The sequence below is a fragment of the Sinocyclocheilus grahami genome, unplaced genomic scaffold, assembly GCF_001515645.1.
Source record: "Sinocyclocheilus grahami isolate Dianchi unplaced genomic scaffold, SAMN03320097.WGS_v1.1 scaffold55.1, whole genome shotgun sequence".
Taxonomy (NCBI): domain Eukaryota; kingdom Metazoa; phylum Chordata; class Actinopteri; order Cypriniformes; family Cyprinidae; genus Sinocyclocheilus; species Sinocyclocheilus grahami.
In genome coordinates, this window is record NW_015505234.1 from 4,197,654 (window position 1) to 4,207,795 (window position 10,142).

Here is a 10,142-nt window from a genome sequence, read left to right on the forward strand (position 1 = left end):
TCCTGGCACAAATCACAATAAAAGTAGTCCAGGTTTTCTGAAACCGTAGGATTGCTTTTGGTAAAAAATTTGGAGCAACATGAAGGTGAGTAAATAACAAAAATATGGGTTTTTGGGAAAACCATTCCTTCAACCAGTCTGACTCTCTCCGGTGTTTATGTGCAGCGGGATTGCAGGTGGAGGCTGAGCTCCCCGTCGGAGCAGCTCGGCTTTGCTCTGGGGCCCGGCGCTCATTCTTCTGCCGAATGAAGTACAACAAAGTTACCATCAAACAGGAGAAGGACTTTCAGGCTGGGGCCTCAAAAAAGAAAGGTCAGTAAACATTACAGTCAGGATACATCAGGAGCTCATCCTGTTTTTACAATTAAGTTGCTAAAGATGGTTCTCCAATTCTAATGATGACATTAAGTGAATCAGAAGAGCCTTGTGTTCATGCAATCAAATCCACTGTGATGAAACCCATTACTGAAATCTGTTACAATTGCTCTGTAACAAAAAAGAGAAAGAAAATAGAAGTTAAATAAAGGTTCTATTTCCTTGGCTTCAGACTGGCAATGTCTCTGTTCTTGCTGAGAACCAAAGGTCCAAGATTCATTTGTGACGTGTTGATGCCGTGGTCTGCATATTTACTTCATTACACAATCATCTCTTCTTCTTTCTTCTCGCCACATGCAGTGGTGTAAGCACGGCTTGTGGGATTTCATTCCAACAGCTTTATTCCTACAAAGTTGTTGGATAGTGACTTCACTTTGGAAAGTGTTTTGCTGTGCTGTCTGGACTTGGACAGCATTGACGTTTCTGTTCTTGGTGAGCATGGCCTTTTCCAAACTGCCCAGAGCAGTTAGTTGTTCCGGCAACCCTGTAAAGCCATGCATTGATTTTTATGCATTGAACATGCATTATAAGCTAGTTTTTCAAAATTACAGTAAGTTCATCATGTTGAGCAAAAGCTTATATTCAAGCTTTGCTACATATCACATTTGGCACAATTTGTGAGATGCTTGTCACAGCACGTTTTTAGAGTAAATCAAGCAAATCGAAAAAGGAATGAAACGTGCACCTTTGTGTTCCTCTTTAACAGCATATGGTGGAACATTTGGCTCGCAGTTCACCTGTAAATTGACTCTGTTTTGATTGACTGTCCCAACAGAGTCACAGCGGTACTGCACTGTGCACTGCACGGGCTACATGCGCACCTGGCCCACGCGCCAGCTGGGCACGGAGGGGGAGGCTGAGGTGGATAAAGAGAGCTCCCATTTCAGCTGCCTGGTAGCAGTGGGCCGCATGCACCCCCACACCCTCCCGCAGGCCAACGGAGAGATCAAGGTCAAGCCCACCGAATTTGTCACCCGCTGCGCCATGGATGGCAAATTCACCTTTGTGGATCAACGGTAAGTTGACTTTTTTTTTGGGGGGGGGGGGGAATAACTAAATGTGAATTTTTGTTACTGACAATTTTTTGTGTGCATAATCATAGTCATTTATGCAAACTAGCTCCACAGTATGTAATTACCCACATAACTTTCCCTCTTCCAGTACCATTCAGTTTTAAGTTGACTGTACATGGACACTTCATTCTCACTAGAGGGCGACATGCGTTTCCTTTTCAAAACTTGTATTTAGTTTACCACTTGTTAAGGGGGACAACGTTTAGGTATTTGTTGTTCAGATAATAGTTAACTAACTATTTGTCAATATTATCCGTTAAGGAGTAATTAACTTTTAAAAGGATTTCTTTAGTAGTCTATATAAATTACATAAAAATAATTGTATAAAATATAAATTAATAAAAGTAATTATATACAATATTTTATAAAAATAATAATATATAAAAAAAATTATATAAATATATAAAACTTGTGTTAGTTTACCAATTGTTAAAAGGAGAGAGTTGTATTTAGTTATTTGTTATAGAGATAATAGTTAATTTTGGGGAGTAACTAACAGTATTTTTAAGTAAACTATACAAGTTATATGATCTTGGTTACATAAAATTATAATTATAAAAATTATACAAATAATTTTCTATAATAATAATAATTATTTAAAAACGTATTTTTTTTTAAGCTTTATTAACTGCTCAAATGAGATATTGTTTGATGATAATGTAGATCCTTAAATAATTTCTGATGTTCCAAATATAATGACTGTTTTTTGTTTTTTTTTGTAAAAAAAAGAAACACTCTTGACGTCTGCCATTGGTCAGGCATGCAGATTTGCCACAAACTCTTACCACTGGTTTAGCTGATATTGTCATGTCAGGATAGCCTAGATGCGCAAATAAAGAGTAATGTTTTGATAGTGTAAACACTGTGGCACTTTCTCAAGGAAATCAACTTATCAATCGGTTACTTAAAGTTGTCTCAAAAAGATTATTCTCTTCTCCTTTTTTAGTTTCATAGTGAGAAATGGGATTTTAAATACTGCTTTCTATTTCTATTGTGCATACAGAGCCACTACCATTCTGGGTTACTTACCCCAGGAGCTGCTAGGCACATCCTGCTATGAATACTTCCATCTGGATGATCTGCCTCATTTGGCAGATAGACACCGAAAAGGTAAAGAGCATCCAGATTCTTACTATAAGGAACACTGGAGCTCTAAACGGGTTGTGCTGAAAGTAGTTTCCAAGAAACTGGGCAGATTACCCGAGACATTTGTACAAAGGACATGAGTAGCCAAATCCTCATCATCCATCATTAATCATTAGTCTTACTTCTAAAGAACATTAGCACAGCTTCCAATGACAGATGCACAAGGCCAGTGCCTCGAGAGTTATACTGGATTACATGCACATACAAATAAATGTGACGATTAATACCTTCTCTGAGTTTCACATGGAAAACTCTGTTTACGCATTCCAATCCTGTATAAGTTTCTTTTTATTGTGGAAAAATGATAAGAAGAAAAGTACTACAGTTCCATTGACTACTCTTCCATCTAATGATAGTGAAGTAGGGTCTGTCAAGCTCTTAAAATAAAGCACACAAGTCATATTGACTGCTTTTACTATAATTAATTTATTTAATAATTAATTAATACTGCTTTAATTACTAATTTTGGAGCTTGACAGCCTGGATCCCCATTTACTTTCATTAGATGCAAATCAGTACGTTCAACAACAGTTCTGTATTCTGTCAAAAATAAAAAGCAATATGGCATTGGAATGACTGGTTTTGTGAGTGAATGACAAGAAAATGTATTCCTTAATTATTTCATTTTGATCACCTCTTTTCACAGTGCTGAGAAGTAAAGAGAAGATTGAGACAAACTGCTATAAGTTTAAAACGAAATATGGCTCTTTCGTCACCTTACAAAGTCAGTGGTTTAGTTTTATAAATCCCTGGACCAAAGAAATAGAATACATAGTGTCAACCAACACAGTTATATCGTAAGTACCAGAATTTCATCTTATTTTTCTACCAGGCCAGTTTTCCTATTACTGCGTATCAATGTCATGATTCAACCTGTCTCACCCAAATTCTGTGATCAGTGAGATAATAGATTATTTCTCTACTCTTTTTCCTCCTGACTCAGCGGTAAAAGTAATCCAGGTGGATCAGGGGATAAAGCCGAGCAGCCTAGCAGTTCCAAGGCCTCGGAGGGTGAGTATTGAGATCTACGAATGTTATAAATGTTTTGTTTCTAGGCGTGTACCTACAATTTGCATATTGCATTGTGAAACCATATATAGAGGAAAAGACAGAACACATTGTTCAGTGTAGCAACTGTATGAATGCAAGTCCAGCCTTCCAGTTAATAAGTTTTTGTTTGGTTGGGGTGTTTTGTTTTTTGTTTTTGTTCGATATGGATGCATGACCTTTTATTTTGTTGTTGTTGTTGTTTTTTTGGTTTGGTGGTTTTAGTTTGGTATGTTTGTTTTTTGTGCATTAGCTGGAACCACCTGAATTTTCTTAAAATCGATAAAATATGCAAAATTCATGTTATCACTGTCAGATTGTACTATTGATTAGAAATGTATTATGAAGCATAATATTGACAACAGTTTTGTAGATTTTCAATAGCAATAGGATTACATAGGAACTGTATGCCTTTTGCTTACATTAAAGCTCACTCGGAGGACTCTACCAAGGTGGCTGCAGAGTCCACTTGCTAAGGACATCAACAAAAAGACATAATTCCCCCCCCCCTGTGTTAAGCAAGCTCTCTGTTGTCAAGAATTCTAAATATATCCAACTCTTTTAAGTAAATTTGTATGTTTTGTATTGTAGATGATGCCAAGAAGTCCCAACAAGTTCCAATCATCCCAGGGATCTCCAGTGCATCAGGCATGATTTACGCTGGGTGCATAGGGACCCAAATAGCTAATGAGATAATGGACTATAATAGGTAAACCAATTATGTTGCTTCCTTTCTGTTATTATATTTGGTGTAATTTACAGTGAAGTATTACGAGTGAAGAAAATTAAGGAATGTAAATTTAAATTTAGGATGGGTTGTCATCCAATAAACGACTAGTTAATTAGTGATGTTTTTTTCAATTAGATTTGTTTTTTCCTTTCAAATATTACTTTTGATATTGATCGCAGCACTGTTTTATCCTACTCTGCTTTAGCTGTCAGACAGTTTGCATGGCCGAAGCTTCTTGGAAACATTGTGTTAATTAGTTGATTTTGAAAATATGTAGTTCTGCACATCCCTAAAGGAAAGATCTTTGAATTCTGATGCTGTGCTGTTTTCTTAAGGATGAACTCCTCACCATCCAGCGGCAATACAAGTCCATTCAGTTTACCGCAAGACAAGTCTCCACTGGCCCTTGCTCAGGCCAGCAGCAACGTGAGTCTGTCAAACAACTGTGTCTGTGTGTTTAGAAATTAGTTTACTAGTTTTATGGTTTCTTGCGTTCTGACAGTACTCCTCATGCTTTAAGGTGCCAAATGGGGAAGCAACAGATGTGGAGATGACTGGCAAATCAAACTCAGAGGAGGAAGCGAGGGGTGGGGCCTTCACAGCAGGAGAAAATCTGATGGGTAGATGTCACAGCATTATATTACATTGGCCATGTGATACTAAGATGCTAAAGCTTGTCAAGATGATGTCTGGGCCTTTCCCTGGAAAAAAAGTTTTGTATGTTAAAAATTAAGCCTGCTTTTGGAACGTTTAAGACTTTTTGCATTGTGACATTATTTTGGTGACACAATTCTTGTCCAAACATTTTTTGCGTTGTGTAAACTTTTTATACTTTTATTTTACTTTTTTATAATTTTCATAATACAGAAATATATGGATTACAATTATGAGAATCATGCATATAATAATAATAATATTATTATTAGATAGTATGTGACCCTGGACCACAAAACCCGTCTTAAGTCGCTGGGGTATATTTGTAGCAATAGCCAAAAATACATTGTATGGGTCAAAATTATAGATTTTTCTTTTATGCCAAACATTTTTAGGATATTAAGTAAAGATCATGTTCTATGAAGATATTTTGTAAATTTCCTTCTGTAAATATATTAAAACTTTAATTAGTAATATGCATTGCTAAGAACTTAATTTGTACAACTTTAAAGGCGATTTTCTCAATATTTAGATTTTTTTGCACCCTCAGATTCCAGATTTTCAAATAATGTATGATGTATAAATCTCAGTTGACCCTTATGACTGGTTTTGTGCTCCAGGGTCACATATACTTAATTTAATTAGTAAATGATGATAAATATTTAATGGCAGATATAATGCTATTTTTCTAAAAGTAAATTCATGTTTATTCAACTAAAATCTGTATTTTTTCTTATATTAAATGTAAATGTTATCCTTTTTTTATTTTATTAAATTTTTCAAATATGGTACTTTTTCGTTCATTCTCTGCCTCTCTTCCTGCCCTTCAGAGGGGAGCTCTCAGTTGGATCTGGAGGGGGTTCCTGGTTTGGGTGCTCTGAGCACTGACGAGGCAGCCATGGCAGTCATTATGAGCTTACTGGAAACAGATGCCAACCTGGGTGAGGCCGTGGATTTTGACGATATGCACTGGTCTCTGTGAACATGCTCCAATTTTTTAATTTTTTTTAAGACCCGTCTTATCTGGAGCTTTTTAAAATGAATCATCCATTAATTTTCACGGGGGCCGCAAGCCTTTGACAATTATCTTACTTTTATGTTTTTAATTTATTAGTGGTTTTTAATGCGTTTGGACACGCTGCATGGCAGGTTATCTGATGGCTGCCCTTGGTGAAGGAGAACCGAAGGGGATGGGTGTCTCTCTTAGTACCTTAAGCTGAGTACCTTAAGCAACAGGACCAGGTTTTATGTGGTCTGGTGTGCATTTCTTCATCTCAGCTCTGAGGTGGCGTCTGCCCATTGGCATGGATCAGAACAGAGAGACGTTCTTGGCCTGTTTTGCCAAGTTGAGAAACACATGCCTCAACCAAGCCATAAGGCAAGAACCTAAATAGTTCACTGTGATCCAGTGGCATAAGGATTTCAAAACCATTTCCTTAGTCAATCAACACTTGAACTGATGCTTTGAGACAAAGCTGAACTGAATTTTTTTTATAAAAACGTCATGGGATTCCTTTGGCAAGGGAAGCCTGGTAGTTATTTTACCCTTTTAGAGCAGAAATCGTCTCAAATTCAGTGTTTTTTGATGAACAAGTGGAACAACAGGGAGGGGTATTGGTAAGTTTGTGGTCATTTGTCAAACAGAACTACTTGAAAAGACTGGAAAAATCAGAAAATAGAGGATCACAGTTAGGCCTGACATTTGTTTTTTCCTCTCTAGTCTACAAACCTGTGTGTGAATGTGTACTTTTCCTTCAGACATTCGTCTCCTGCCAGGGCTATACTTCTCTTGAAACAAGGCCGTCACTAAGATTTACAAGACCTGGGACAGCATTTTTACTGATGGGCCCATTGAGTAAGCTGTATTATAGAGGACCTGGGACAATGTTGTTGCCCCCTTAGGTAGATGTATTAGATCTGCTGTTCTGAAAGATTTTCTGGATGGAGAGCAGCAACAGGTATAATGGGGATTGGAAACTAATAAGGGCAGGGTCTCTCAGGGAACAATTCATGGAAACCCCTTCTCAAAATTCTTTAGCGGATCAGAAAAGTACCACTTTTTAGACACTCGAGTTAAGGTGGTGTTTAAGACTTATACATTGTTCAGGGCTTAATTCTTTCATTAGTTCTTCTTGTTCAGTTATGTGCAAAGAGGTATAACATGCTTATGTGATCAACATTTAGAGGGTGATTGTTGTTTAAACTGTATTTTGGAATTATATCCCATAATTTTAAGTATGGGAATAATTTAATCTCTACTCAACTTCAAAGTACTAACAAAATCCCTTTTTATAGAGTAAAACAACAACAGAATAATAGGGAGATGTATTTTTTGTATCTTCCTGCTTCAAGAAGGTATTTAATACAAATCCAACATGAAGTCACTTTTGAATATATAATGCACCCTAAAATGAACAGTCTGTTTATCATTTACTCACCCTCATGTCTTTCCAAACCTGAATGATTCTCTTTCATGGAACACACAAATGGAGATGTTTAAAGAATGTTCACTGTTCTTTTCCGTGTAATGAAAGTCAATGGTGACCATATGGGCTTTCAAGCTTCAGTAAGGACTAAAAAGCACCATAGAAGTAGTTAATAAGATTTGTGTGCTATATAGCAAGTCCAACTCCCCCTTCATAGATCTCCCATTTAATTTACTCAATTTTCTCGGTTTCAGTGTTGCATTTACCTTAAGGCTGGAATACACTACTAATAGATTTTGCCCAGATTTTTACCCTGATTTACAGTTTCGAGGAGTCTACGCTAGTTGCTGAAAGTCAGAGCCAGCCTGCAGATTTAGTAGATTCACATGAAATCACGTGGTGTTTGATACAGATTTAGATTTTCTAGCATCAGAATATGATTCCATGCATTTGGAAGATATCGAACATTTGGAGCCGATTTTAGAACACATTGTTTTCATTTGTCGTATCTCTCATTGCAATGAGGCAGGTTTTCTTCATGAGTTTGTTGTGTTCAGAATGACTATGAAGTCTGGTAGTGAGCAATCTTCAGTCATTCAGTGTATATGATGTCCAGTTTTTTCTATAACCATTTACAAAGTTTGCAAGTGTATGATGCCTGGTGATTTAAAATCTGATTTTAAAAGTCATGTAGTGCATTCCAGTCATAAGGAAGGAAGAAAGAAAGTCATACTGGTTTTGAACAACCTTTGCTGGAAATGTAATTTTTGGCTGAACTATTACTTTAACTGAAGAAGAGACCCAAGAACATGTTTTTACCATTTTTAAATGGTGTTAAATTAATATTTGAATCGATAAATCAAGATAATGTCCCGTGTAGTTTTAAGCCTATTGTTTTTAGGGCTAAAATCTCAGAAACATGACACCTCTTTTTGGGCAGATGATCTTCCTAGGCTGTTAAAATTATGCTATCAGATGCCATTTCTTGAAATGATTCCCTATTTTGTATAATTGAGATCTTATTCTATGTGCACTCCCCTGGGATGCGGATTCTCTCTCTGATTTTCTCTTTCTAAATTTTTTACAATCACAAATAAAAAAAAAAAAAGTCATCCAATTCCTCTGTGATGCAGATACCTCAGTGAATTCTCATTTCAGCATGGCTTTGTATCTGATTTTGCAAATTCTTCCAAAATTTTGCTTCCCTTCATACTGGTGACCTTTCATACAGATGATCAGTGTATTGAACTACTTTATTGTGACAGTGCACATGTGCCACAGCAGTCTCATGGCCTTGCATGATGGAAACGGCCGATTATGCCAAAGCAAATTGACCGCAGACATACGTACCCTTAACGCTCAGCTGCATGCCCTATGCTGTCAGATGTTCTGTAATTCTGTGACTGTGGTGTGAGCTGCTTTTAAAAAATGTGTTCATATCATTGTCTACTGTTACATGCTGCCAAGAGCTTATTTGAAGGGAGGATGCCACCCACCCAGTCAACTGAAATGATTTACTGCTGGGTGATGTGCACATTAAGGGTTTTTAGTGTAAAAATAAGCCTTGCCATGATCCATTGTTCATCCAACGCTTGGCTTTGCAAACTTAACATATTACCTAGAAATATAAATGGGGTATTTCTTTAAACCTGACTGAAATTTCATGGGATCAACTGTAAGTGCTTGTCACACAGGTGGTTAGATGTGTTAGCCAATCACAATTCTCCTAAGATGTCTAGTTAGGGATTTTGATTGGGCAGTTGTAGCCTTAAGCACGGGAACAGCTTCTTTGTTTGCCCCAGTGTACAAGCGTTGCGCTGTGCCATAACTGCAGACTGGTCCTAAAAGATGTACAAAGACTTCTGATTCTGTTTCCCACTCCCCCACATAGCTTCACTGTTTTTTTTAAAGGAATAGTTTACCCCAAAATGAAAAATTCCTTAATTTACTCACCCCCAGGCCATCCAAGATGTAGATGAATTTGTTTCTTCATCGGAACAGATTTGGAGAAATTTAGCATTACATCACTTGCTCACCAATGGATCCTTTGCAGTGAATGGGTGCCGTCAGAATGAGAGTCCAAACAGCTGATAAAAACATCATAATAATCCACAAGTGATCCACACGACTTCAGTCAGATAATTGGCGTCTTGTGAAGTGACAAACAAATTCATCATTAAGGTGTTTTAACTTTAAACTCTTGCTTCTGACCAAGATGTGAGCCCATAATAATGCTTCCTACGGTGAAGTCCATCTCCTGTTGTCCTCCCACAGTAAAACAGACCAACATATTTGTTAAGAACTGTTTTGTTTTTGGACTGTCTTTGCTTGTACTGTAAACTGTGCTTGATCTGTGCACATTTCTCTCCTGATTCAGATTAGATTGACACTTTCACTGAAGAAGACAACGTTATTGATAGAGGGTTATTGGATTATTACATGCGATATTACAAACATGCAGCTTTTCATTTCGCAAGATGTTAATTGATGGACTGGAGCCGTGTAGATTTTGTTGTGGATAATTGTATTGTTTTATCAACTCATTTTGATGGCACCCATTCAAAAGGATCCATTTTGAGCAAATGATGTAATGCCAAATTTCTCCAAATCTTATCCGATGAAGAAATAAACTCATCTACATCTTAGATGGCCTGAGGGGTGAGTAAATTCTCAGAAAATGTTTATTTTTTG

General features: G+C 37.0%; 1 protein-coding gene across 2 annotated transcripts in view; it reads left to right on the top strand.

Annotated features, from left to right (window-relative positions):
• Positions 1-6,512, top strand: part of bmal2 (basic helix-loop-helix ARNT like 2) — a 30,537-nt gene extending 24,025 nt beyond the window's left edge. For both annotated transcript variants that reach the window (XM_016270163.1, XM_016270162.1), the window contains exons 9-17: positions 166-312; positions 1,151-1,391; positions 2,452-2,558; positions 3,241-3,391; positions 3,538-3,605; positions 4,233-4,350; positions 4,707-4,797; positions 4,892-4,991; positions 5,856-6,512. In XM_016270163.1, coding sequence (XP_016125649.1) covers positions 166-312; positions 1,151-1,391; positions 2,452-2,558; positions 3,241-3,391; positions 3,538-3,605; positions 4,233-4,350; positions 4,707-4,797; positions 4,892-4,991; positions 5,856-6,007 — 1,175 coding nt within the window. In that variant the 3' untranslated portion in view covers positions 6,008-6,512. The remainder of the gene's footprint in view (positions 1-165; positions 313-1,150; positions 1,392-2,451; positions 2,559-3,240; positions 3,392-3,537; positions 3,606-4,232; positions 4,351-4,706; positions 4,798-4,891; positions 4,992-5,855) is intronic.
• The last annotated feature ends 3,630 nt before the right edge of the window (positions 6,513-10,142 follow it).